This window comes from Stylophora pistillata, chromosome 11 (assembly GCF_964205215.1).
Source record: "Stylophora pistillata chromosome 11, jaStyPist1.2, whole genome shotgun sequence".
Classification (NCBI taxonomy): domain Eukaryota; kingdom Metazoa; phylum Cnidaria; class Anthozoa; order Scleractinia; family Pocilloporidae; genus Stylophora; species Stylophora pistillata.
The window spans coordinates 2,505,001-2,532,500 of NC_142529.1; the positions used below are offsets into that span (position 1 = coordinate 2,505,001).

At 40.0% G+C, this 27,500-nt stretch overlaps 4 protein-coding genes across 19 annotated transcripts in view; 2 read left to right on the forward strand and 2 right to left on the reverse strand.

Annotated features, from left to right (window-relative positions):
• Positions 1–5,612, forward strand: part of LOC148719656 (uncharacterized) — an 11,026-nt gene extending 5,414 nt beyond the window's left edge. For all 3 annotated transcript variants that reach the window (XM_088739014.1, XM_088739015.1, XM_088739016.1), the window contains exons 2-4: positions 909–1,359; positions 1,554–4,177; positions 4,712–5,612. In XM_088739014.1, coding sequence (XP_088595140.1) covers positions 909–1,359; positions 1,554–4,177; positions 4,712–4,947 — 3,311 coding nt within the window. In that variant the 3' untranslated portion in view covers positions 4,948–5,612. The remainder of the gene's footprint in view (positions 1–908; positions 1,360–1,553; positions 4,178–4,711) is intronic.
• A 709-nt stretch (positions 5,613–6,321) lies between these two features.
• Positions 6,322–12,974, forward strand: LOC111344867 (uncharacterized). 2 transcript variants are annotated; one of them, XM_022952129.2, is made up of 4 exons: positions 6,322–6,790; positions 7,775–8,192; positions 8,362–10,988; positions 11,431–12,974. In XM_022952129.2, the coding sequence occupies exons 1-4, from the start codon at positions 6,412–6,414 to the stop codon at positions 11,664–11,666; spliced, it is 3,660 nt and encodes a 1,219-aa protein (XP_022807864.2). In that variant the 5' UTR covers positions 6,322–6,411; the 3' UTR covers positions 11,667–12,974. The 2 variants fall into 2 exon arrangements, with proteins under 2 accessions (XP_022807864.2, XP_022807865.2); XM_022952130.2 differs by having other exon boundaries at positions 6,322–6,784.
• LOC111344870 (bone morphogenetic protein 6) lies at positions 11,709–14,678 on the reverse strand. The gene is made up of 3 exons (XM_022952133.2): positions 14,336–14,678; positions 13,265–13,557; positions 11,709–12,933 (listed from the first exon to the last, which is right to left on the reverse strand). Exons 1-3 carry the CDS (start codon positions 14,592–14,594, stop codon positions 12,346–12,348), a joined length of 1,140 nt encoding a protein of 379 aa, XP_022807868.2. The 5' UTR covers positions 14,595–14,678; the 3' UTR covers positions 11,709–12,345.
• Positions 14,679–15,721: 1,043 nt separating this feature from the next.
• The window catches only part of LOC111344869 (tolloid-like protein 2), a 41,086-nt gene continuing 29,307 nt past the window's right edge, over positions 15,722–27,500 (reverse strand). For 6 of the 13 annotated variants that reach the window (XM_088739017.1, XM_088739027.1, XM_088739024.1 and 3 more), the window contains 23 exons: positions 26,775–26,947; positions 26,345–26,389; positions 26,079–26,150; positions 25,813–25,972; positions 25,061–25,233; positions 24,631–24,675; positions 24,365–24,436; positions 24,099–24,258; positions 23,348–23,520; positions 22,918–22,962; positions 22,652–22,723; positions 22,386–22,545; positions 21,854–22,026; positions 21,210–21,281; positions 20,952–21,111; positions 20,231–20,403; positions 19,412–19,456; positions 18,937–18,976; positions 18,374–18,419; positions 17,653–17,716; positions 16,971–17,114; positions 16,814–16,877; positions 15,722–15,906 (listed from right to left, as the gene is read on the reverse strand). In XM_088739017.1, the coding sequence (XP_088595143.1) occupies position 15,906; positions 16,814–16,877; positions 16,971–17,114; positions 17,653–17,716; positions 18,374–18,419; positions 18,937–18,976; positions 19,412–19,456; positions 20,231–20,403; positions 20,952–21,111; positions 21,210–21,281; positions 21,854–22,026; positions 22,386–22,545; positions 22,652–22,723; positions 22,918–22,962; positions 23,348–23,520; positions 24,099–24,258; positions 24,365–24,436; positions 24,631–24,675; positions 25,061–25,233; positions 25,813–25,972; positions 26,079–26,150; positions 26,345–26,389; positions 26,775–26,947 (2,332 nt within the window). In that variant the 3' untranslated portion in view covers positions 15,722–15,905. Of the gene's footprint in view, positions 15,907–16,813; positions 16,878–16,970; positions 17,115–17,652; positions 17,717–18,373; positions 18,420–18,936; positions 18,977–19,411; positions 19,457–20,230; positions 20,404–20,951; positions 21,112–21,209; positions 21,282–21,853; positions 22,027–22,385; positions 22,546–22,651; positions 22,724–22,917; positions 22,963–23,347; positions 23,521–24,098; positions 24,259–24,364; positions 24,437–24,630; positions 24,676–25,060; positions 25,234–25,812; positions 25,973–26,078; positions 26,151–26,344; positions 26,390–26,774; positions 26,948–27,500 lie in introns of those variants that run through there. The other 7 variants (XM_088739030.1, XM_088739029.1, XM_088739018.1 and 4 more) reach the window with 6 other exon arrangements.

The window sequence follows — 27,500 nt, forward strand, 5'->3', positions numbered from 1 at the left end:
TGTGTAATATAACACAGACAGAATAAAATAACGATAACCAAAATAAGACCACAGTGTAATACTAATACTGACTAAACTATTTACATTTTCTATTTACAATATTTACATTCTTATTGTCCTTTCCTTTATACTGCTTAATTTAAAACATTGTAAAATAACATTTTGCTGCAGACTCGTTTTTATTGAAACACTTACCACTGCCTTACAACATGCGCTTCATCGACGGCAATGGCACAGAGTTTTTTGGCATGGAATACACAGAGTTCGTCAGCATAAATCTCCAGCGTTCGTTCTTTAACCACGCTTCAGGGGATCCGTAAACTAAGGAATATTCGCCGCTTTCGACACGAGTGCGTTTACCACCCTCAAGTGAACTTATGTTACCAGCTTTTAGCCCTAGCTCCCTCAAATGGGACACTTGGTCGTTCATAAGGCTTTCCCCAATGGTGAGAAAACGACGACGATATGACCAGGCTCTTGTGAGGTAAGGTCAAACACGAGTGGTAGTGCTTCATACAGGAGAGATTTCCCGAAACCAGTAGGAAGATTGACAAATACATCCTTTCTTTCCTCAACTATTTTCCTAATTCCAGTTTTTTGCTGCGCATTTAAACTAGGAATTCGAAATGTATTACTAACAACATTAAACGCTTCTTCAAAGGACGCCATTTTCGAAGCTTTGAACTCGAAGATGAAACAAACAATATGATTGGTTAGACTACTTTGGCGCGTACAGTTCTCAACATATGTAACCCAAATAGTGATTGGTTGAAGTAGCGGAAAGGAATGTTGTTCGAATGTGAGCAGCCGTTTGTGGGGAGAAGCGTTGCGTGACGAGACTAAAAACGGCTGCGAGGGAGACTAGCCATTCTTTGCATATTTTATAATTATTGTCATATTTTCATTAGAACCCCTCATAACAGCACCACTCTTATTTGAAGCTGCCCTCAATCTGGGAACGATAAATCGCCTTCTTAAAGAACTAAACGAAGCCGAGGAGTTGTATAGGAGGGCGTGGAACATTGCTAAATCTATGAAAGATTTTGATAGAGAATGTTTAGCTAGAATACATCTAGCAATCTGTTTGCTCGATCGCGGCGAACTAAGGCAGGCCATAGACACCTATTTCAAGCCACTGATGGATTTCAAGCCACTGATGGATTCCAAAGCCACAATGACACCTCGCACACGAGCAGTGTACTTGCAGTATTATGGCAATGCCTGTAGATCTGCGGCAGACTGGGGCAGAGCTAAAGAGTATCTCCAAGAAGCCCTAGACCTTGCCAAGGAAATGAAAGACGCTGGTCTTGTGTCTAATTGCTGTGGGGACCTCGGAAACGTTTTCAGATCTGAAGGAAGGTAAAGAGTTTTCTATATAATTCAGAACTCTCTCCTGCTACTTTTTGTGCTGTTGTGGCAAGGAGTTAAGGCAGTCTTTGGAGCTAAAGGATTAAGTTTATCTTTTCAGTTTGTCTCCTCTAATTATAACCGCCCTTTTTCCAAAATAAACATCAATACAGTATTCCTTACTCTCATCCACTTATTCGTTTTAGGTTCAAAGATGCAGAACAACTGTTCTTAGTTCACTACAAGTTCGCACTAAGCAGAGGAGACATCCATGGCCTGGCTATTGCTTGCGGCAATATTGGATTCTTGAAGTTTTACAACCCCGAAGAGTATGACGATTCTGTGGTGTACCAGTTCATTGAATACTCCCTTGCCGAGCAAGTGGGTGATCTTTCACGGATGGGAATAGCATTTAATAAAATTGGCAAACTTTATACCGCACTGGGTTACAACGAAGAAGCCGTGGAGATGTTCAAAATCGCCATCGATGGTGCACGCAGGGCGAACAATGTTGCTGGCGAAGGAATGGCATGGGGTAATTTAGGCACGGTTAACAGAGCTTTAAAAAGGTTTCAAGATGCGATTGATTGCCATTTAAAGTACAGAGATAATGCTGAAAGGCGAATGGACATTGGCGGAGTAGCCATTATGCAGCATCAGTTAACCATGGATTACATCCTTTCTGGGAAGCTGCTGGAAGCAGAGAGGTTGGTTCTCGATGCGTTTCAAACACTGGAGAGGATCCGCTCACAGATCGGTGGAGAAGAAAAATCGAAGCTGTCTAACTTTGAGAAGAACCAAGCCGAGGCGTATAACCTATTACAGGTTGTGCTTGTCGCGCAGGGGAAGTTTAAAGAAGCTCTTGTTTTAGCTGATGCAAGCAGAGGACGAACATTGGCGGAAATTGTACGGAAGCGATTATCGGGTCGTAGTGATATATCCAGTGGAGAAGAAACAGTAACTCTTAATAAGGAATTTATCGTCGAATCCTTCAACAATCTTGCGAGAGTCAGCCGTGAGCTTTCCACGACACTTGTGTTTTACTCCGTGGTAAAAGAGTTTGACCAGTCAGGGGGATTTTTCTCATGGGTGTATATATGGGTGTTGTGCCCTTCCGGAAGCCTTCATTTCAAGAAGACTCGTCTGCAGCACGGTTTGGAGACAAAGGTTGAGGTCAATGACGAATATATAGTGTCTCTGAGGCGATCTTTGGGCCAGCAATCTCAAAAAGAAGTCGGCAAGATTCTGAGATCATGTGGAGAGCAAAAACAGGTTTCCAGGGAGGCTGAGGTGCCTGTTGCGACACTAAAAGGCAAGGACATCTTGAGTTCACTGGAAAGATTTGAACGCGAGTTTATTACGGGTTCCCAGGATTTACGTATTCCACTCAAAACTAAGGATCTAGGAACACAAGAACACATGATGGTACTTAAAGAAGCTTCAATACCTAATGAAGAAAAAACCTTTGACGAGTCAACAGGCAGCCGGGAGAGCTTGCTAGTGAACCAAATAGTTGCAGAGAAACCAATCGTCTCTAAAACCGAACCTTGCAGTGTAGATAGTCCAGAATCATTCGAAGTGTCGAGTAAAGGGGAAACCTATTTTAGTGGATCTTTAAAACAAAGCAATGTAACAAAGCATGGTGAAACTTTTGATGAATGTGGCATTATTTCTGGTAAGTCTTCCCTCGTAACTGAATGCCCAGAGGAAGACTTCCAGGACAACTCGAAGACGCAAAACGAAATGGAGAAAGATAAATCATCTTTTGCGACGATCGAGGAAAGCATTCAACCTCCATTGATTGATTCTGTGTTTACACACTCGTGCACATATTTAAAGTCCGATGAAGCTAAATTTGAGATATCGATTGCTTCAAAACCAAGTGACAATCCAATTGACGAAGGGGCAATGACGACAAGTCATGGCGGTTCTGGGGCTCCCGCACTAGGACTTGAAAATGACGTCACCATCACGCCTTCAGGTGAGGAATATAATCTTTCTCTGCAAGGCAACAACAACGTTGAAGAAGAAAATGGAGACCAGTGCCCGGAAAAAGTAGATGGTGACATTTCTGTGGGCACAACATCAGTTCCTTTAAATGATGTCATAACTAAGCCCCTAGGTGCACATTCAAATGAACATGAGGATAAACCGCAGAGTGACCCAGAACTGGATCCTTGGATACCGATGTTAAGCCAGCTGCACCAGATTCTTATTGAACCAATTCTTGATTTCCTGCCCAATAAGGATGAAAATCAAAGGGTGACTTTCATACCTCAAGATTTTTTACTCAAAGTTCCTTTCGCCGCGTTGCAAAGTGACGAGAAGGGTCACTATTTCATGGAGGACTTCATAATATCAACCAGCCCGGCAATCCACTTTCTCGGCTTAGCAACCGCTTCGCATGAAACTGCTGAAAAGAACACAGCACCTTTAGACCTGAGTCTTCTTGCAGTTGGAAACCCCATAATGCCTTTTGAAGAACTTCCACAGCTCCCCTCTGCAGAGCGTGAAGTGCGCAAGATCAAAGAGATTATCAACTCGCCGATGTCTGAAATTCTCATAGGATCTCAGGCCCAAAAGGTGGTGGTGATGGAGGCGATGCCCAAGTACAAGATTCTTCACTTCGCGACGCACGCTATTATCGATGACGCAGACTCTCATGGGGATTTTAGCATGAGAGGACTCATTGTTCTCGCACAGTCTGGGCTCGAATGTAATGGTATTCTCACGGCCGAAGAAGTGAGGGGCTTGGAACTGAATGCTGAACTTGTAGTACTAAGCTGTTGCGAAACTGGATTGGGTAAAGTTACAGGCGATGGAATACTGGGTGAGTTGATGACCTTTTTCGTAAAATTTTTTCGCCTATGTTTGTGTTTGTGGTAGTTCGATCCTCTTAGTTAGCCTTCCTAAATTTGGAAGACACAATCAAATCTATCTGATATTATATGAAGTCATTTCCACAACGTTTTAAGGGAGGTCTCGATGGTCCAAAGAGTTTAGGCGGATAAAAGTTGGGAACAAGTTTAAGTTGAGATTAGACGCAACAAGGAGCTGATGGAAATGATAAATGTACAGCTTTTCATTTATTTCATTTGTTCATTCGTAATGGGTTTTAGTATCCTCTTCAGTCTTTCATTCGTTTTAGTTTGTTGAAAAAATCGAAGCGTCACGCCCTTTTTACTTCATAAATATTTGCATTTTTGTAATATGTGTAACAGTACACCCCAGCAAACCAAATCGTTTAATTAAGTTCATGAAGAGAACCATTATTTACAAAATAGAGTAATCTGAAAGTGAATATATAATACAGACAGTGACTCGATTGTCCTATGTGCCGTAACGATTGCTTTCCTTCTGATAGGCTTGTCACGGGCGTTTCTGGCAGCTGGTGCAGCCTGCGTGATTGTCACGCTATGGAAGATTGATGACAAATCTGCCTCCGAATTGATGACGTCTTTCTATCGTGAATACAAAGCCTCCCGTGATGCTGCAGTATCGTTACAGAAGTCCATGAAAGTCCTTCAAACTAAAGAGAACACTCGAAGTCCCCAACATTGGGCTGCGTTTTCCATCGTTGGTGCTACTGCTGTTAAATAACTGCTTTCCAAGAATCTAAATACTTTGGTCAGATAAAAATGTCAAAATAGTGCAAACTCTAATTGAGTGTCCAAAGTCAAAGTCATTTTATCCTCCGATCTTTTTTATTCAGGTTTCGCACAGGGTGTGTTAATGAGCCTAAGATTTATCTTAAAGAGTTATGGGAAATACTATGCGCAATAGAAACCACGGCTACAGCTTTTCCATTTTGAAATAAAATTTTATGTATTACCAGGTGAAAACAACAACTTCAGTGATGTTAATTCTAAAAATATAAAATGTCAGTCATTTCCCACTATCAATTACTCATTCTAATTCTAAATAGAGGGTGAACTAATCCCACCGAAATCAACTTCCATGTAATTGAATCTTGTATGTAACCATTTTTAAGCCAGAAAAATCATTGAGATTGCAATGTTACATCTTTTTAAGTAGGAAATGCAAAATGAAGTAGATTTAGCAAAAAGTATCAGCGAATGTAACGTTACATACACTAGATGAAAGTAATGTTGACTCATCTATCTTATAGGTTGCAAACGAACACGTTCTCCTGCATAATTGATTACCAAGGAATGTCGCCAACATTAAACACAAAATCCTTTTTCACACTTATTTGAACTTATTGACCGGTCAGCCAAATAAAGGACTGCATGATTTACATTGAATTTTTAACTTCCTTTCTTTCACCTCCGTTTTTGATTCTTGATGCAGTTTTGTTATTGAGAATTTATTTCAAATACTTAACACAAGGCAGAGGCCACCTAGCTAAGGGACATCTTATTATAGCTTTCAAGAGCACTCAGCTCAACTAACAACCTCGTTCCCAGGGCCTTTTCCCTTAGTTGGGGGGTAGAGCTGGGGCGGGGCTGGGGGTCGGGCACCCCGCCCCAGCTAAGGGAAAAGGCCCTGGGAACGAGGTTGCTCAACTAACCAACTTCACATCTCATGTCAGCTAGTTTCCACTCTGATATTAGGAAGAGTTTCAACACTATAGTGCTCCTATAAATTATCACGGTACGGTTTTATACATCAAAATTGACCCTTTTGGTGAACTTGCATTTGTCTAGATTCAACAAACTCCAACAAAATTGGATACCAAAGATTAATATATCAGAGTCAAATCTGTTAATATTAGAGACAGTAGAACTTTATACCTGGAAGTCAATAAGACTTAAATATCTGGAAGCGCAAAATATTGCTCCTTCCAGTATTTATTCTTATAAATACGAGAGCTAACTATTTTCTCGACAAGATATTGTGGATTTGTTCCTTTGACGGTTTCAGACACCGTGAAGTCCGCTGAACTTGATAGCTATTTCCAGACTCCTCGCTAAAACTGTCCATCCCACAATTCCAAGTGAGTTTCCTTTCGCCAAACTGAAACGAGTTTTCATTGACTGTACTGGCGGAATCTTGCCAATCTTTTTGGCTGTGATCACGGTTAAAAATCCAATCAGCTCTGTAATGGAATACCTAGTGCCAGAACACCAAGGTCTTGCCAAAGACGGACTCGATAAATTACGACAAAAGCTACCGTCCGCTGATGAAGATGTTCTGAAGAAAGTGAAAGAGGAAGAAACGCTATTTCCTTATTTGTTTGAAATAGCGCAGGATTTCACGAGGACAGATCTTCCAACAGCATTAATAATATGGGAGTATATACTAGAAAAAGCCATGAGCAAGCGACAGAAATTTGCTATCACTAACCAAATATTTCAAATTCAGATCGCAACTGGTCCTTGGAAAGTTGCTTTCGAAACAGCCAAGAAATTATATGAAGACACTGCTCTGGAGTATTCATCTGATAATTTGAGAGGTCTCGCAGCGAGGGAAAACGGTGTAGGTACATTCAATTTATTTTCTTTGTATAAAACATTGTTTTAGAAGCAGTAGAAGACGCGATGATATCGTTTTGAAATTGTTTTTTTTTTTCATTTCTGCTCTGCAGTTTTGATAGTCACGCTAGCCTACTTAAGTGACTGCTCAGCGTAAAAAGTCACGCTTTCCGCATTTTAGCTATCGAAGGGAGCCGATAAACAAGCATCAAATAATTTCGTAGGAACTTATTAAAAAAACATCTAAAAGTGGATCGCTGGTCAAAGTTTCTTTATATATCCCAAATGATGAGGCGAAATGACTCTTCTTTTCAATCACAAAATACTCAGTCACGTAAAAAATATTTGGCCCTTACGCACAACAATAATAATATTCAAATTTTTTTCACGTTCACGCGAAATTTGAGACGATCAAGTTTAACGTAAAAATGAAAAAACCAAGTTCTCGAATTAATATTTTTTACTTTTTTTTAGTCTTGTAACATACTGTATTATCTTATGTGTTCAAGGACCATTAGTGGTTTTTTTATGATTTTTATCGATCCATATGTAGTCCAAGTACAATCAAAACCCTGATCAAAACCTAATTACAGCCACTCGAGAATAATATGTAAATATTCTAAATAATTATATAGCCGGAAATTCATCATGATGAATAAAATGGTTCACGAATCGCGTTCAATTCAGCGCTTCATTCACAAGTCACCTTTAAATAAAGACAGATTGGTGTTCATGGACATGAACAAATCTCATCATCTATTACCACAATTCACGAATAAAGAAAAATTCAAATCATGATTCACAAGAAAAAAACTATCACCCAATCACGCTTCAAGTAAAAAGTATACACAAGTTTAAACTCGGCTGAGTGAAGATTCACTGAAGGTAAAAATAGTATCCACAAAAATGACTCAAAATATTGATGACCATTTGTCCAGGTATTTCTGCCATTCTTTGTTTCATAATCGATGTTATGTTTTTTGATATTACAGCACCACTCTTATTTGAAGCTGCCCTTAATCTGGGAACAATACATCGCCTTCTTAAAGAACTAAACGAAGCCGAGAAGTTGTATCGGAGGGCGTGGAACATTGCTACATTTGTGATAGATTTTGATAGAGAATCCCTAGCTAAAGTACATCTAGCAATCTGTTTGCTCGATCGCGGTGAACTAAGACAGGCCATAGATACCTATTTCAGGCCACTGATGGTTTCCAAAGCCACAATGAAACCTCGCACGAGAGCTCTCTACCTGCAGTATTATGGAAATGCTTGTAGATCTGCGGCAGACTGGGGCAGAGCTAAAGAGTACCTACGAGAAGCCCTAGGCCTCGTCAAAGAAATGAAAGACGTTGGTCTTGTGTCTAGTTGCTGCGGGGACCTGGGAAACGTTTTCAGATCGGAAGGAAGGTAACATGTAACTTAACAATTCCTTTGCAAGTTGTTAGAAGACAAAGTATGCTCATAAAAATCTTTGGAGCCAAAGGATTGAATATTTCTTTTGAATCTGTGTGCTCTAACCGCCCTATTTCTAACATAAACAAATTATCCCTAACTAACAAGTACTTATTCGTTCCAGGTACAAAGATGCAGAACAACTGTTTTCAAAACACTACGAGTACGCATTGAGTAGAGGAGACATCCATGGCCTGGCTGTTGCTTGCAACAATATTGGATACTTGAAGTTTTACAACCCCAATGAGTTTAATGATTCTGTAGTGTACCAGTTCATTGCATACTCCCTTGCCGAGCAAGTGGGTGATTTTGCACGAATGGGAATGGCATTTAACAAAATTGGCAAACTATATACCACACTGGGTTACAATGATTTTGCTGTAAAGATGTTTAGATTCGCCATCGATCGTGCGCACAGGGCAGACAATGTTGCTCGCGAAGGAATGGCATGGGGGAACTTAGGCACGGTTTACAGAGCTTTGGGAAGGTTTGAAGATGCCATTAATTGCCATGTAAAGTACCGGGACAATGCTGAAAGGCGAATGGACATCGGTGGAGTAGCCATTATGCAGCATCAGTTGGCCATGGATTACATCCTTTTAGGAAAGCTCCCGGAAGCAGGGAGTTCGGTTCTCGATGCGTTTCAAACACTGGAGAGGATCCGCGCACAGGTCGGTGAAGAAGACAAATCGAAGCTGTCTAACTTTGAGAAGAACCAAGCCGAAGCGTATAACCTGTTACAAGTTTTGCTTGTAGCGCAGGGGAAGTTTAAAGAGGCTCTTGTTTTGGCTGATGCAAGTAGAGGCCGAGCACTGGCGGAAATTGTTCGAAAGCGATTATCAGGCTGTAGCGATACCACCAGTAGAGAAGAAACGGTAACTCTTGATGAAGAATTTATTACAAAATCCTTCAACAATCTTGTGGAAGTCAGCCATAAGCTTTCTACGACACTTGTGTTTTACTCCGTGGTAAAAGAGTTTGACCAATCAGGGGCATATTTCACATGGGTGTATACATGGGTGTTAGGCCCTTCCGGAAGCCTTCATTTCAAGAAGACTCGTCTACAGCACGGTTTGGAGACAAAAGTTGAGGTCAATGACGAATATATAGTGTCTCTGAGGCGATCTTTGGGCCAGCAATCTCAAAAAGAAGAAGTGGGCAAGATTCTGAGATCATGTGGAGAGCAAAAAAGGGTTTCCAGGGAGGCCAAGATACATTTTGCAACACTTAAAGGCGAGGATGTCTTGAATTCGCTGGAAGGATTTGAACACGAGTTCGCAACCGGTTGGCGAAACTTGCGTATTCCGCTCAAAGTTAAGGATCAAAGAATACAAGAACACATAATGGTACCTAAAGAAGCTCCAAAAATTAAAGAGGAAAGAACCTCTAATGATTCGATAGTCAGTCCAGACAGCTGGCCTGTAGACCGACTAAATGCTGAGAAACCAACCACCAATAAAACGGAGCCTTGCAATGTAGTAAGTCCAGAATCGTACGAGGTGTCGAGTATAGAGAATGCCCTTTCAAGTGGACATTCAAAACAAAGCAATGTAACAAAGCATAGTGTAGCTTTCGATGAAGATGACGCTGTTTCTGGTAAATCTCCCCTCGTAGCTGAATGCCAAGAGGAAGACCCCCAGGACAACTCGAAGAAGCAAAGCGAAATGGAGAAAGATAAATCATCTTTTGCAACAAGCGAGGAAAGCATTCAACATCCATTGATTGATTCCGTGGTTTCACACCCGTGCGCATATTTAAAGTCCGATATAGCAAAATCTAAGATATCGATTGCTTCAAAACCAAGTGGTAATCGTATTGACGAAGAGGCAATGACAACAGGTCCTGGCGGTTCTGGGGCTCCCACACCAGGCCTTGAACATGATCTTACCATCAAGCTATCAGGTGAGGAATCTAATTCTTCTCTGCAAGGCAACAACAACATTGAAGAAGAAAATAGTGATCAGTTCCCAGTTAAAGTAGGTGGTGACGTTTCCGTGGGCACATTGTCGGGTCCTTTGAACGATGTTGTAACTGAGGTCCTTGGCGCAGATTCAAAGGTGCAAAATAATGAACCTCAGAATAACCCTGAACCGGATCCTTGGATACCACTGCTGAGCCAACTCCACGAGATTCTTATTGAGCCAATTATTCATTTCCTACCCAGGAAGGAAGAAACTCGACGGGTAACTTTCATACCTCAAGATTTTTTGCTCAAAGTTCCCTTCGCAGCTTTGCAAAGTGACTCGAGGAGTCACTATTTCATGGAGGACTTCATAATCTCTACCTCTCCAGCGGTCCACTTTCTCAACTTAGCCTGTGCTTCTCGCGAAACCATTCAACAGACCACAGCGCCTCAAGAGCTAACTCTTCTTGCAGTTGGAAACCCCATTATGCCTTTTGAGGAGCTTCCACAGCTCCCCTCTGCAGAGCGTGAAGTGCGCATGATCAAAGAGACTATCAACTCGCCGATGTCTGAAATTCTCATCGGTTTTCAGGCCCAAAAGGTGGTGGTGATGGAGGCCATGCCAAAGTACAAGATTCTTCACTTCGCGACGCACGCTATCATCGATGACATAGACTCTCATGGAGATTTTAGCATGAAAGGACTCATTGTTCTTGCCAAGTCTGACCTCGAATGTAATGGTATTCTGACAGCCGAGGAAGTGATGGGCATGGAACTGAATGCTGACCTTGTTGTACTGAGCTGTTGCGAAACGGGATTGGGTAAAGTGACAGGCGATGGAATACTAGGTGAGTTGGTAACATTTTATTAGAATTTCTACGCCTATGTTCTTCTTTGTGGTAGTTTTCTCCTTAGCCTTCCAGAATTTCGAAGACACTTACCAGGCCATCTTATACCATAGGTACCCACACTGTAGTAAGGAATGTTGAAATGATTCAAGGAGTTTAGGGGCGTAAGACTTGGAGGCAAGTTTGAGCTGAGATTGATCGCAACCATGGACTGATGGAAATGAAAAATTTGTGGCTCTCCATATTTATTTCGTATCTCTAATTGAAGAAGTTTTTAGGCAAGTCACTTCTGTGCAACGTTTGAGTTTGCTAAAGAAACAAAAGGGTCAACGGATTAGAAAGTGACCCGATCGCCTCGAGGTGGCGCTCCATTACTTTTACTGAGCAGTATCGTATACTCCATAGGGATACACCGTAACAATTGCTCTCCTTCTTCCATTAGGCTTGTCACGGGCGTTTCTGGCTGCTGGTGCTTCTTGCGTGATTGTTACGCTATGGAAGATTGATGACGGACCTGCTTCTGAGTTGATGATGTCATTCTACCGCGAATATAAAGCTTCCCGTGATGCTGCAGTATCGTTACAGAGGTCCATGAAGATCCTTCAAAGTAAGGAGGACACTCGAAGTCCCCAACATTGGGCTGCATTTTCCATTGTGGGTGCTACTGGTCTAAAATAACTCCTTTCCAAGGGGCTAAGCGCATTGTTCATTATACAATGTTAAAATAGTGCAAATTCTAATTTCTTTCCCGCGTTAGCCACCACTTTTTCTTGTTGAGATTCAGCATACAGTTTACTCTTAATGATCCTGAGATCTTCCATCAAGAGTTACGGGAAATACTATGCATAGAGACCACAGCCGGCCACTTTCCCATTTTGCAAAAAATTTTATTCACCACCAGATGAAAAAAAAAAACAATAGAAGATTATGAACTCTAAAATTACACAATGTCAGTGGACTTTACAACGTTATTGGTTTGTTTTTCACCTAAAGATTTTTGTGCTCACAGACCAATACTTATTCTAATTCTAAACAAAGTTTAAACTACCATGAACTTGAAAATATTTACTTTTCAGCGAGAAATGAACTAGATTAGGTAAATGGTTTCAGTGAATGTAATAATGGCCTATTTGTCTAAAAAGTTGCAAACAAATGAACAAGTTCACCATAAGTAATTGAACAGCAAGGCATGTTTAGAACAGTAAACACAAAACCCTTTTTATACAGGCCAACCAAATTAAGGAATATCTCCTTCCTTTTCCTTTACCTCCAGTTTTTGATTATTTATTTAGCTGTTAGAAGTTTATTTAAAATTAGTACAACAAGGTGGAAATCACTGAAGGGTCCTTTAACTGATTTAACGGCATCCGCACTCTGCGGCAGAAAAATTCAACCACTGTTTCTGCACTGGCTGGCCTGTTTCGGGGTCAGATTGGATTACAGTTTGAGCAATCAACTTAGATGGGACACACATGGGTCTTTTGGGTGTGATTGTTATTGGGTTTTGCCTTTTCCAAATCAATGCCCATGTTATGGCATGCATTGTGGGAGTTAAGTGATTCTGAATAGGGAAGTAGCAATAGCCATCACAGTAGTTTATATCTGCAGTCTGTGGTACAACAATATTTTGGTAAATATCTTGCATTCTCATTGCAAATGAAACCTTGTGGCAAGTGAGACTTGGGTTCCTAGGAGACCTTCCAGTGTTTTTTCCAGAAAGTTGTGTATAACTGCTATTGCTGTAATCATTTTGGGCAGTGGAACTGTTGAGCACAGGTGAAAGTGCAAGCCAATTGATTGTCAACAACCTCCAGATGTCATCATTCTTTTGTCCCTGTTTTGATTGTGTGTACAGCACAAGGAAGGGTCCTTGCATGTGGCCATGTTCCAGGTATCTCCAGACACTTAAGGAAGCTTTAGAGTCATCATGTGGTTCTATCTTTACCTTAGAGGAAATAAATTGAATAAAGAAATAGATTAATGTTATTAATGGTGGTAATTGGCAATTTTCTAAACAGGGGAAGAGGAATAAACACAGAAATCTAAGAGACTTTCAGAGGTATGAAGAAAGACAGTACATTAGAAAAGGGTCAAAATTTTGGTTAATATTGTTTGACAAAACCGTTTGGTAGAAAAAACTTGAAATGAAAACAAAAAACAAACAGAGACAAAAAACACGATAATGAAGAATTTGCGACATCTGTGTGGCACATGATGAACGAAGGTCAATAGTGTTCAACCAAAAATCCAGGTATGGACAGAGTGCACAGTCCTACCAGTAGTGTGTAAGTCCTAGCCAAAGATGAACTCCACATCCTCACAGCTTGTGTCACGTTGAGACCAAACTCAGCATTTGCCTTTCCAGGAAGAGTACGGGAATCCAAAAGCCTTGTATCGTTTGGCACCAAAACCGATTGTTCATGATACACGCTGACATTATATCGTCGGCGCAACAATTTAGCTGAAAGTCTGGACGTCAACACAAGCTCAGCCTCTACTACTGTGTCGTCCTTGAAACTGTTTCCCATGTGAAATTTCAACTCAATGGTAGACCCTTTCCACGTAGTTCCTAAAAAATGTTATTACAACAAAACTATCAGTCATTAAAATTTCAAAGAGAGTGTAAATAGATTATAAAAACAACTGTTTTAATGTCAACTTCAAAAAAACAAACAAAGAAGAGCAGTCTACCGTAACTGACCACATGATCAAGGGAGTAGAATGTTTTGTGCGCACCGGTCAAATTAGAACCCCTCCTTTGTTCTTTTTCTAACGAGAAATTTGATCGCACTCGTTCGTGATCGTTGCCGGCCGAGTGTCGAGGGCGTAGTCGTTTTACATGATCTGCTCTTCTTAATACCTTTTTAACAGAGCATTATTGTGCAATATAAACTCTGCCTATGCTTTCTCTAACTAGTATAAAACTGGGTGAGGAAATTAACAATTACTTTGAATTATACAGTTACACCTCTTACTATATTCATTGTTCACTTGGAGCGCATTGAATATTAAGAGTGCTAGGCATCCACACGCAATGCGGAATCCTCAACGAAACTAATCCAGGTGATGGAACCGAATGTACCTCTAACACTACGAAGTACCTCTAAAGGACAAGGAAAGGCTGTTGAGATAATTTGTGTTCACATTTCAAAAAAGTCTGGTTGAAATTGATGAAAAAAATTCCTCAACTCAAGAAAAGTTTTTCCTTGACAGTTCAGTATATTCGCTCTTAAGTGAGAGTCGCGAATTTCAACTTAATTCCGTCGCATGATGAGTGATCCTTTGAATAAACGAAATTTACTCACTCAGAAAAATATGTGTTTAAATAGCGTTCAAATGGTACTCACCGCCTTTCTCCAGCTGAAACCCTCGAATGGAGTCAGCAAGAATCCTCTGATCTCGGCGCAATGAGACTGTGAAGCTACCATTTCTATTAGCTTGTGCACGCGAGGTGTACATCTTTCGCATAAAAGAATGTAGCATCTGTGGCTTTGCCTGTCGCTTTTGCGAAATGGGTGAGTGAAAAGTCGCAAGTTTGAGGCAAAGAAACAATACAATTGGGCCCTTCATCTTCCTCAAGCTCATCAGCCCACAACTGTTTACCATTATAGGCGGGATGATGTCAAATTAGATACTCTTCAAACGATAGATGCACGTGACCAAAGTAAACAAAGATTTATCTAGCAGTGAGTTTTTATCTGATCTCTATAATTAAATTTTTCAGGGGAAAGAGTCGGTCACGTAAAGAGTACACGGAAAAAATCCGTGTGCAGCAAGAAACCAAGTTTGAAAAATTCATGCAGGTGACTCACCTAAAATATCATACGGCTAGATTTGAAAAAATATGAATGGTTGTACAATATACATGCAGCTCGGAAATTTACCCCCCTGACTAAGTTATGCATGTCTACAAATACATTTGAAATTAAACCAATGAGATGAAGTCATCTAGACAATAAACATCAATCAGCGAACAAATCTGAAACGAAAATTCCTAAAAATTTTCAAATCTAGCCAGTGAAGTGTCAAACGGAGTAAGAGAATCAATACACGCTGAATTCAGACCTACTCAGTTATCCTTGCGTTCCGTTGGCTGAGGCAGAAAATGCGAAAAAGAATTGATAAAAAGGCTCATTCTAAAATTTATAACAGCAAAGAGGTCTATGACGACCTAAAATGATAATTCTTTTAAGTAGGCGGCTCCGCTTTCAGTAGATGTGCATTTAGTGGCCGGTATGACGTCGCCGTAAATTTCGCGCCAAAGAAACTCAGCTCCCCAGTTGCATAGTGTTTTAACTCAACTCATCCGTACGAGTGATCAACAAGAAATTCCAAACACGATGAAAAAAGGACATTTATCGAAGGGGAATCAAAGGGAGTCGTTCAGGTACAAATTTAATTGTTACTTAACATTAAGCCTTCAGTGTATACAAAATGGACAGGCTTGCCTTTAAACGTGTGAAATTTGTATCAGATTCTTGTACTATGATAAATTCTTTGTCATAGGTAGCTATGGTTGAAAAAGTTAAAGTTTCTCGGGTTTTTCGTGACGTCGAGCATGAAAAGTTTGCTGAGTGATTGAATCATTTACTCGCCACAATGAATTAGCCACCAAAAAGAGTTTTATAAAGCTGACGTGTCGAGCGTTATCCCTTCGTCGCTTGTAACATCAGCCAATTCATGATCACACCAACACAGTACCGTAAATTGTGGGAAAAATCAGAGTCCAAGAATTTTATGCCATATGTTCTTTTATTCACTTCCTTGACTAAAATATGCACACCTAATCCCCATAGCTTAGCTATTATTGAGCATTTTTAGCGCAACTCGGGTTCGTTTTCTTTCTCTATGCTTATGTCTCTTCTAGCATCACCTTTCTTCTTAGTGTTTTTAGTTGCTTTGATTCTGTCAATGTGATCTGTGGGGAAAAAGAAGAACTTTTCTTCAGTCATAACACATATCTGTTTCTAGATTTCAATCTTTCTACTGTCATTCGGTGACACATGGTTGTTGGCTTGGAGGGTAGAATCGCAATTCCAGTCTATCTAGCTTCAATCCCTCTGAGCTTTATTTACATTACTTTATTTATTCAAGGAGTGAGCTTCCTGTCATCTTTTTTCATTTGTTTTTAGCCTTAATCAGGGCCCGCGGAGCGTATTTTCAAGTGGGGGGGCTAACGCAAACGCGCAAGCGTGAGCCAACTAGGGGGGTCCGGGGGCATGCTCCCCCGGGAAAATTTGAAATATTATTCTTCTGAAATGGCTAGAAATGCATCCAAAAAACGCTAACATTAAGTTAATTTTAAGTTAAAAATTGAAATAATAATTTAATCAGCCAAAAAAGTGGGGGGGGGGGGGGGGGGCGGGGGCTAAAGCCCCCTCAGCCCCACCCTCTCCATAAAAATAGTTACTAAATAAATAAATAAATGATTTAGCAATGGACATCCACCGGGTGGCTATTCTTGTCCACTGTTCCAGATCGAATTGGAATTTGGAATGTTGGTTTTTGCGGAGGGAGGGAAACCGGAGGACCCGGAGAAAAACCCTCGGAGCAAGGAAGAGAACCAACAACAAATTCAACCCACATGAGACGCCAGGTCCGGGAATCGAACCCAGGCCACAGTGGTGGGAGGCGAGTGCTCTCACCACTGCGCCATCCCTGCTCCCCTATATCATCAGATCATTGTAGTTTCCTTTTGGGTGTGCTCAACACAATTAATCATCGGGGCTGGCTGTTGTACTATATTGTTGTTATCTTTGCTACAGCTCAGTTTTTACTATTTATGATTTTTATTGTTAGAGCTTTAGTTTAATTGATATCCTTACCAGTGAGCTTTCTTAGCATTCCGAATAGCAACTTTCCTTTTAAGGGCACTTCTCTTGTATCGATCTAGAACAGGACACACAGACTCTTTACCTAGACCTGAACGAATATATATATATTTTTCATTTTGTTATGGGGTACCCGTGGAGTGTTACCGACCTTCTTTGATTTGCAGTCGAGTTATCAGATCGTCAGCCTTCTTTTCCAACTGGCTAATCATCTCCACACTCCCAACGTCACGCTTCTGCCTTCCTTCAGCCTGCAGTGCATCGTGAACATCGGTAACAGCTCTTTGGACTCGAGCTGTAGGTTGAGAAACAAGAAAGTTCACTTATAATAATTATAATCCGTTTTTGCTTTCATGTAGTCATAAATTTGTAGGGAAGTTTATGGTAGAACATTTATGCATTTGTCTTTTTCCTCACCTATTCATTCATTTATTCCCTTGTTTGTTCGTTAGTTTGTTCGTCCGTTTGTTGATTCCTTGTTCTTCAATAGCTCGTTCGTTGACTAGTTCGGTTGGTCGTTCATTCATTCCTTGGTCTTCATTGGCTCGTTCGTTCGTTTGTTCGTCCGTTCGTTCATTCTCCGCTCGTCATTTTTTTGTATGTTCGTTGGTTGACTTGTGTCTCCGGTTTGGTCGTTTGTCCGCTCATTGTTTATCGATGTGTTCGTTTGTTTCATTACTTGTGCTCATTCTTGGTTCCTTCGTCCATTAATTGAAAGACTGATGCTGTTTGTTTATATCTTCCCAAACGAGATGAACTTTTTAGTCAAAGGCTTGTATTTTTTTGATACATTCAAATGCACGTGCACATTAAAGCTTAATTAAACGGCCTACCTTTGTATTCCCTAACGGACACACTGGAATTGGAGGGAACTTCGTTGTTCACAACATACTCCATCTGGAGAGGAAAATTATCGAGATTTAACACCTTAATAGAGCCACGTCACGTTATCTTTTAGTTTTACTCAGTTCAGAGGGTCGTCGAAAAGTGATAGCCTTGCACTGTACATGTGCAAGTTCGAAAATTTAAGCTAAAATTTTTCAATTTGGGCAAAATTTTATATACAGACTGCAAGTCATCCAATGTCTTTGCTTGATCACTTAATTGGATTGTTTGAAATGAAGTGTAATCATTATTATCTTCATCATCGTTATCATCTTCTTCATAATGGTCGTAAACGTAGTGTTAAGAGCTTTTGTTACAGTACAATTCTTGACACAGATGGCCTATGTCACACAAGGCGGTTTTCATTTGGGCACTATAGTAAAACTTGTGTTATGTATTAAGAGATATATATCAAACAATAAATGCAAGAAAAAAACCTAAATGCTTCTTCAAAATATCTCAGTCGGAGCTTTCTAAATCAACCTCTATTACCTGACACTTTTCTAAAAGCGTTCTAGGAGTAGTATCTTAGTTCTGTGGATAGGTATTCTGGTCAAAAAGCGCCATTTAGGAACTTTTGTAGTTCACAGAGACAATTATGAGATCTTCATCGTTACTCAGTTCCTGACGATCTGAGATCGTGACTTTTATTTAACTCAATGTTACTACCTGAATTAAGAGGTATCGGAACGCTTTGATGAGGTACTGAAGTTTTCTAAAAATTACAACGAGAAAAGACTCCTTTATTCGCAAGCAAAGCATAATATCATTACCTTATCCGTTATTCCTAAAGCAAGTATGCAACGGATTTATACCCATGACTTAAAAGTACAACAAAATACAGTAAGTTTTGCCCAACAGCATATTGAATATTCGGTATTTCGGTTCTGTTACTCAATAATGGGAACTAGATAATAATCTCATATCATTGGAGACGGCGTGGCCGAGTGGTTAGGGTGCTGGACTTGTAATCCGGTATCCCGGATTCACGTCCCCCACCTTGCCACTCACGAGACTTGTTCTCGGTTGTCCCTAGTTTAACTCCGCGGCTGCGCACTGTAAATAGCCCACTGGTCTGCCTCCTACCAGTGGGGATTTTTAAGCACTTAGTTAGTTCACATTGTGGCTGAAAAGCCCCTAAAGAGGAGCTCCAATTTACGTATTTATTCATTTTATTCTATTTATATAATGGAAAGAGAAAGAAAAATTTAAACTCAGGTTTAGCGATTTACCTCTTTGCATCGGGGGATGGTCCAATAGATGGAAACGCAGCTGTTAAAAAAGGTCCAGAAAAGGTTACAAACATTATTTGACATCATGCCGTCGCATCTTAGATTAAACTTACATCACTGAAAATAACGCGTGAAGTTTGAGAGGGTATTTTTATTTTTTCGTGAAACTTTATTTAAAACTTGCACATTACTGAATTTAGCACGAGTCGAGAGTTATCTAAGCTTCGGGGAAAGCATTTCTCTGTAAAATTCTGGCGTTTGAATAAATTTACGTCGTTGTTTTCAGCCTTAAGGACAGGTTCTAGAGATAAAACATTATACATGTTAAACAAGTTGAGGTCAAACTGCAGCGAATTTCGTATCCTCGCTCATGAATTTCAGTTAGCGTGAAACGTGATAACTGTTATTTTCATGAAGTTCAATCGAGATGAGGAAAGCTAAAAATATAATCTCTACAAAATCCAACAATACTTACTACCAGCCGTCGGATAAACTGAGCTTGGTCTTGGTGTGGTGAAAACTAATTAAAGGGAAAAAACATAAACGAAAACATTATACTTAAAACTATAAAAGAGGAGACCCATGATAAGAATTTTTCTCATCTCTGTTTTCCACAATATAATCTGATCAGTTCAATTTTAAAACATGGTGAAACCCTAAGAGGCCAATTTTTATTGTAGGTGAATCCTCGATGGTCTTGCATTTGTTCCTGAAAGGTGATACAACTTAAGACTCAATCGAGAAGATAAACGCGCTGCAAGGTCTGATCTCTGAGAAATCCAAGTTTACTTACTAAAGGGCGGACACGGTGTAATGTACTGCTGCTTCCTGAAAAAGCATAACTATCACAGAGAATGAAATTTCCTAGAACAGTTTTTAATATGTACCATAATGATTTCTTTCTTTTATACTTTATGCAGATTAGATCAGCAGGTAGATCAAACGCACATTTAGCAGAAAGATCCCCTAGTTTCATGCTTGAACCCTGCTTTATGTTACTCACCAAACATGAGCAATGATTTCATCATGCATTCAAACTTTGCTACTAGCTGAATTCAAAGCAACAGTAAAAGATAAATGATCATCTTATAGACGACTCATCTGTCGGTTTCCCGGGTACACAGTTGTCAACGTTTCCGGGTCAAATTGAAATTTGAAGTGGTGGTTTGTGAAGAGAGAAAAGCGATAATTAAGAATTTCAACGCAACCTACATGAATCGGGTCAATCAATCCCCGGTGACAGCGGGACTACTATCCCCACCACTCTTATATATTTCTAGGGCGTGACATTTACCACTCTTTACATATGAAAAGATCAGTTTATATCCTCTTCTGCTGACAGAGCCATCGGAATGGAAGGTTATCACTGCATAACGTCCAGTCACATATACAGTCTGTCCAGTCCTGACGCCACAGTACTTCCAAAATGTAACGTCTCTTTCAATGGTAATCTTCAAGTAGTCAAATCTTTTCAAAAAAAAAAAAACAATAATTGTAATGTGTTCATCAAGTACTATAAAGTAATACTGCAGTGGAACGTAACAAAACTATTGACATAATTGATAAGTACATTAAGACTTCTTAACCTCTGACTCAGAGGAAAAGGATCCAGCCAGTCTACTTACTAGAGTGGCCTTGGGGAGGAGGGGGTGAGAAACGGGAACTTTATCTCTTTTATCTCTTTTTTTCTTGCTTTCTAATCCTCACCAACAACAGCCCTTACCCCTCCTTCCCACCCATCCAAGTCTAGTTAACAATTATTCCACGAGCGCGCGTTGGATAAGACAGGATAAGCCTCGTTGGCTTTACTTTTGTAGGAAGAAACCGGATGTTACAATGTACAGATATCAGATTATGGTATATTGGCTCATATACCATAATGGCTAAGCCAATAAAAAGTCTTGAATTGCATTATCCAATAATCCAGTTTTTAATAATATCACTTGTACTGTTCGTATGGAAGTACTGATGCATTACGCTACTTTTGCAACATGTTTCCCTCACACTTCACTTACCCGCAATTAGAATGTGACTGGACTTCAAAGTCCCTGAAGTAAATTCTGAGCGTCCAGCCAGTGGGGATGTAAATCCGATAAGTACAGTTCATCCCATTCGGGTAAAAGTTTGGATATCCGGGACTTGTGAGCTGACGATTTTGCACATGTCCACAACCAACTATACAAAAAAATTAGGGTTTTTTAAAAAAACAAAAAACATAGTGACACAGTTGACTTTTAACTAAATTAAATGTTGTAGTACTTTTGTGTTCTTACCTTGTGGTGGTGCTGTGGTATACCAGGGTCGATTTGTGGTGTACACTGTCGGTGGAACCTGAGTACCATTACCTGATGAATTGAAGACAAATACAAGAACGGAAAGATAAGATAATATTACAAGAGCTCAACTGTGAAGTGAGTAGAAGTTACTAGGAAAAGAGAAAACAGTGACACGAGGAATTTTACGGCCTTCATGAAACGAATTTAAATGTTGTAATATTTTTGTGTTCTTACCGTTTGTTGGTGCTGTGGTAAACCATGGTAACAAGATGACAAGATGATTTATTTAACTCGGCTCGGTTTTACAAGATATGTAGGTTAATTTTACATAGCAACTAAACACAGTACAGCATAGGAATAAGAAAAAGAAAATTAGCAACAAAATAAGTAGCGAGTTAGGATCATGCAAATAGCAAAGGCTAATCTCTGCTACTTGTAGTGGTCCATAATTAAGTTAAGTTATTTTTGGTTTAACGGTTGGGGGGTCTGTGCGAGATAACCCAGAGAGAAAGCTTTAGAGCTTAGACGATAATTAAAAATTAACTCAACCCACATGAATCGGGTCAATCGAACCCAGGTGACAGTGGGAAGAGGCGTCCTAACCCCACTCCCCTTAGTCATTTCTATACTATGACATTTACCACTGTTTATATATGTAAAGATCAGTTTATATCCTCTTTTCCTTTGAGAGCCATCGGAATGGAAGGTTATCACTGCATAACGTCCAGTCACAGATACAGTGAGTCCAGTCCTGACGCCACAGTACTTTCCAAATGTGACATTCCTTTCGTTAGTAATCCTCAAGTAGTCATATCTTTAAAGAAAAAAAAAAAACAACATGGCACGTGACAAAACTATCCACATAACTGATAAGTACATTAAAGATAAAATCGCAGTGTGACTTGGTACTGGATTTGGACAAAAAATTGACCAGCAAATATGTTTTGTGAGGTAGTAAGTTCCCTATCCCATCACAACCCTCATAAACCATACCCTACACCAACAGCCTGCACCGAAGATGCAGAACATTTTCCCTTCTTTCTTATTCCCACTAGCCACAGCCCTTACCCCTCCTTTCCACCCATCCAAGTCAAGTATCGCTTGTTTTGTTCGTATGGAAGAACTGATGCATTACGCTACTTTTGCAACATGTTTGCCTCACACTTCACTTACCCGCAACTAGAATGTGACTCGAGTTCAAAGTGCCTGAAGTAAATTCTGAGCGTCCAGCCAGTGGGGATGTTAACCCTATAAGTACAGTCCATCCCATTCGGATAAATGTTTGGATATCCGGGACTTGTCAGCTGATTATTTTGCACGTATCCACAACCACCTAGACAAAAAAGGAGATAGGATTATTTTTTAAAAAAAGTGACACAGTTGACTTTTACAACGTCCGCGATAGTTAATTAGATGTTGTAGTACTTTTGTGTTCTTACCTTGTGGTGGTGCTGTGGTATACCAGGGTCGATTTGTGGTGTACACTGTCGGTGGAACCTGGGTACCATTACCTGATGAATTGAAAACAAATACAAGAACGGAAAGATAAAATAACAAATACAAGAACGAAAAGATAAGATAATATTACAAGAGGCCAACTATGAAGTGAGTAGAAGTTACAAGGAAAAGAGAAAACAGTAACACGGTGGAATTTTACGGCCTTCATGAAACGAATTTAAATGTTGTAGTATTTTTGTGTTCTTACCGTTTGGTGGTGCTGTAGTAAACCATGGTGGATTTGTGGGGTACCCTGTTGGTGGGCCAAGATGACAAAATGATTTATTTAACTCGGCTCGGTTTCATAAGATATGTAGGTTAAATGTACATAGCAACTAAACACAGTACAGCAAAGGAAAAATAAAAAAAAATATTAGCAATAAAATAGGTAGCGAGTTAGGATCATCCAAATAGCAAAGGCTACTCTTTGCTATTTGCAGTGGTCCATACGTTAAGTTATTGTTGGTTTAGTGGTTGGGGGGTCGGTGCGAGATAACCCGGAGAGAAAGCTTTAGAGCTTAGACGATAGTTAAAAATTAACTCAACCCACATGAATCGGGTCAATCGAACCCAGGTGACAGTGGGAAGAGGCGTCCTAACCCCACTCCCCTTAGTCATTTCTATACTATGACATTTACCACTGTTAATATATGTAAAGATCAGTTTATATCCTCTTTCCCTTTGAGAGCCATCGGAATGGAAGGTTATCACTGCATAACGTCCAGTCACAGATACAGTGAGTCCAGTCCTGACGCCACAGTACTTTCCAAATGTGACATTCCTTTCGTTAGTAATCCTCAAGTAGTCATATCTTTTGAAAAAGACAAACAATAATTGTGATGTGTTTATCAAATACTATAAAGTAAGAATACTATAAAGTAAGACTGCAGTGGGACGTTACAAAACTATCGACATAACTGATAAGTACATTAAGACTTCCTACCCTCCTGACTCAGAGAAAAAGGATCCAGCCAGTCTACTTACTGGAGTGGCCTTGGGGAGGAGGGGGTGAGAAATGGGAACTTTATCTCTTTTACCAGAAAATGAGATTTTAGTTACAACTCGATAGAAATCTTGGGCCCATAATCTAACTTAAAAAGATAACATTGCAGTGTGACTTGGTATTGGATCTCGACAAAAAAATAACCATGGAATATGTTCTGTGAGGAAGTTATTTCCCTATCCCGTCGGGACCTTTATAAAACATACTCTACACTAACAGCCTGCACCGAGGGTATAGCACATTTTTCTTACTTTCTAATCTCCACCAGCCACAGCCCTTACCCCTCCTACCCACCCATCCAAGTCTAGTATCGCATGTCATGTTCATATGGAAGAACTGATGCATTACGCTACTTTTGCAACATGTTTTCCTCACACCTCACTTACCTGCAACTAGAATGTGACTCGAGTTCAAAGTGCCTGAAGTAAATTCTGAGCGTCCAGCCAGTGGGGATGTTAACCCTATAAGTACAGTCCATCCCATTCGGATAAATGTTTGGATATCCGGGACTTGTCAGCTGATTATTTTGCACGTATCCACAACCACCTAGACGAAAAAAGACATAGGATTATTTTTTAAAAAAAGTGACACAGTTGACTTTTACAACGTCCGCGATAGTTAATTAGATGTTGTAGTACTTTTGTGTTCTTACCTTGTGGTGGTGCTGTGGTATACCAGGGTCGATTTGTGGTGTACACTGTCGGTGGAACCTGGGTACCATTACCTGATGAATTGAAAACAAATACAAGAACGGAAAGATAAAATAACAAATACAAGAACGAAAAGATAAGATAATATTACAAGAGGCCAACTATGAAGTGAGTAGAAGTTACAAGGAAAAGAGAAAACAGTAACACGGTGGAATTTTACGGCCTTCATGAAACGAATTTAAATGTTGTAGTATTTTTGTGTTCTTACCGTTTGGTGGTGCTGTAGTAAACCATGGTGGATTTGTGGGGTACCCTGTTGGTGGGCCAAGATGACAAAATGATTTATTTAACTCGGCTCGGTTTCATAAGATATGTAGGTTAAATGTACATAGCAACTAAACACAGTACAGCAAAGGAAAAATAAAAAAAAATATTAGCAATAAAATAGGTAGCGAGTTAGGATCATCCAAATAGCAAAGGCTACTCTTTGCTATTTGCAGTGGTCCATACGTTAAGTTATTGTTGGTTTAGTGGTTGGGGGGTCGGTGCGAGATAACCCGGAGAGAAAGCTTTAGAGCTTAGACGATAGTTAAAAATTAACTCAACCCACATGAATCGGGTCAATCGAACCCAGGTGACAGTGGGAAGAGGCGTCCTAACCCCACTCCCCTTAGTCATTTCTATACTATGACATTTACCACTGTTAATATATGTAAAGATCAGTTTATATCCTCTTTCCCTTTGAGAGCCATCGGAATGGAAGGTTATCACTGCATAACGTCCAGTCACAGATACAGTGAGTCCAGTCCTGACGCCACAGTACTTTCCAAATGTGACATTCCTTTCGTTAGTAATCCTCAAGTAGTCATATCTTTTGAAAAAGACAAACAATAATTGTGATGTGTTTATCAAATACTATAAAGTAAGAATACTATAAAGTAAGACTGCAGTGGGACGTTACAAAACTATCGACATAACTGATAAGTACATTAAGACTTCCTACCCTCCTGACTCAGAGAAAAAGGATCCAGCCAGTCTACTTACTGGAGTGGCCTTGGGGAGGAGGGGGGTGAGAAATGGGAACTTTATCTCTTTTACCAGAAAATGAGATTTTAGTTACAACTCGATAGAAATCTTGGGCCCATAATCTAACTTAAAAAGATAACATTGCAGTGTGACTTGGTATTGGATCTCGACAAAAAAATAACCATGGAATATGTTCTGTGAGGAAGTTATTTCCCTATCCCGTCGGGACCTTTATAAAACATACTCTACACTAACAGCCTGCACCGAGGGTATAGCACATTTTTCTTACTTTCTAATCTCCACCAGCCACAGCCCTTACCCCTCCTTCCCACCCATCCAAGTCTAGTATCGCATGTCATGTTCATATGGAAGAACTGATGCATTACGCTACTTTTGCAACATGTTTTCCTCACACCTCACTTACCTGCAACTAGAATGTGACTCGAGTTCAAAGTGCCTGAAGTAAATTCTGAGCGTCCAGCCAGGGGGGATGTTAACCCTATAAGTACAGTCCATCCCATTCGGATAAATGTTTGGATATCCGGGACTTGTCAGCTGATTATTTTGCACGTATCCACAACCACCTAGACGAAAAAAGACATAGGATTATTTTTTAAAAAAAGTGACACAGTTGACTTTTACAACGTCCGCGATACTTAATTAGATGTTGTAGTACTTTTGTGTTCTTACCTTGTGGTGGTGCAGTGGTATACCAGGGTCGATTTGTGGTGTACACTGTCGGTGGAACCTGGGTACCATTACCTGATGAATTGAAAACAAATACAAGAACGGAAAGATAAAATAACAAATACAAGAACGAAAAGATAAGATAATATTACAAGAGGCCAACTATGAAGTGAGTAGAAGTTACAAGGAAAAGAGAAAACAGTAACACGGTGGAATTTTACGGCCTTCATGAAACGAATTTAAATGTTGTAGTATTTTTGTGTTCTTACCGTTTGGTGGTGCTGTAGTAAACCATGGTGGATTTGTGGGGTACCCTGTTGGTGGGCCAAGATGACAAAATGATTTATTTAACTCGGCTCGGTTTCATAAGATATGTAGGTTAAATGTACATAGCAACTAAACACAGTACAGCAAAGGAAAAATAAAAAAAAATATTAGCAATAAAATAGGTAGCGAGTTAGGATCATCCAAATAGCAAAGGCTACTCTTTGCTATTTGCAGTGGTCCATACGTTAAGTTATTGTTGGTTTAGTGGTTGGGGGGTCGGTGCGAGATAACCCGGAGAGAAAGCTTTAGAGCTTAGACGATAGTTAAAAATTAACTCAACCCACATGAATCGGGTCAATCGAACCCAGGTGACAGTGGGAAGAGGCGTCCTAACCCCACTCCCCTTAGTCATTTCTATACTATGACATTTACCACTGTTAATATATGTAAAGATCAGTTTATATCCTCTTTCCCTTTGAGAGCCATCGGAATGGAAGGTTATCACTGCATAACGTCCAGTCACAGATACAGTGAGTCCAGTCCTGACGCCACAGTACTTTCCAAATGTGACATTCCTTTCGTTAGTAATCCTCAAGTAGTCATATCTTTTGAAAAAGACAAACAATAATTGTGATGTGTTTATCAAATACCATAAAGTAAGAATACTATAAAGTAAGACTGCAGTGGGACGTTACAAAACTATCGACATAACTGATAAGTACATTAAGACTTCCTACCCTCCTGACTCAGAGAAAAAGGATCCAGCCAGTCTACTTACTGGAGTGGCCTTGGGGAGGAGGGGGTGAGAAATGGGAACTTTATCTCTTTTACCAGAAAATGAGATTTTAGTTACAACTCGATAGAAATCTTGGGCCCATAATCTAACTTAAAAAGATAACATTGCAGTGTGACTTGGTATTGGATCTCGACAAAAAAATAACCATGGAATATGTTCTGTGAGGAAGTTATTTCCCTATCCCGTCGGGACCTTTATAAAACATACTCTACACTAACAGCCTGCACCGAGGGTATAGCACATTTTTCTTACTTTCTAATCTCCACCAGCCACAGCCCTTACCCCTCCTTCCCACCCATCCAAGTCTAGTATCGCATGTCATGTTCATATGGAAGAACTGATGCATTACGCTACTTTTGCAA

Coding starts and splice junctions, on each gene's coding strand:
- LOC111344867 (XM_022952129.2), top strand. CDS start 6,412: ATGGAATACCTAGTGCCAGAACACCAAGGTCTTGCCAAAGACGGACTC. Junction 6,791..7,774: donor AGCGAGGGAAAACGGTGTAG/GTACATTCAATT, acceptor TTGATATTACAG/CACCACTCTTATTTGAAGCT. Junction 8,193..8,361: donor GTTTTCAGATCGGAAGGAAG/GTAACATGTAAC, acceptor TATTCGTTCCAG/GTACAAAGATGCAGAACAAC.
- LOC111344870 (XM_022952133.2), bottom strand. CDS start 14,594: ATGGTAAACAGTTGTGGGCTGATGAGCTTGAGGAAGATGAAGGGCCCA. Junction 13,558..14,335: donor GTTTCAGCTGGAGAAAGGCG/GTGAGTACCATT, acceptor AACATTTTTTAG/GAACTACGTGGAAAGGGTCT. Junction 12,934..13,264: donor CTAGGACTTACACACTACTG/GTAGGACTGTGC, acceptor ATTTCCTCTAAG/GTAAAGATAGAACCACATGA.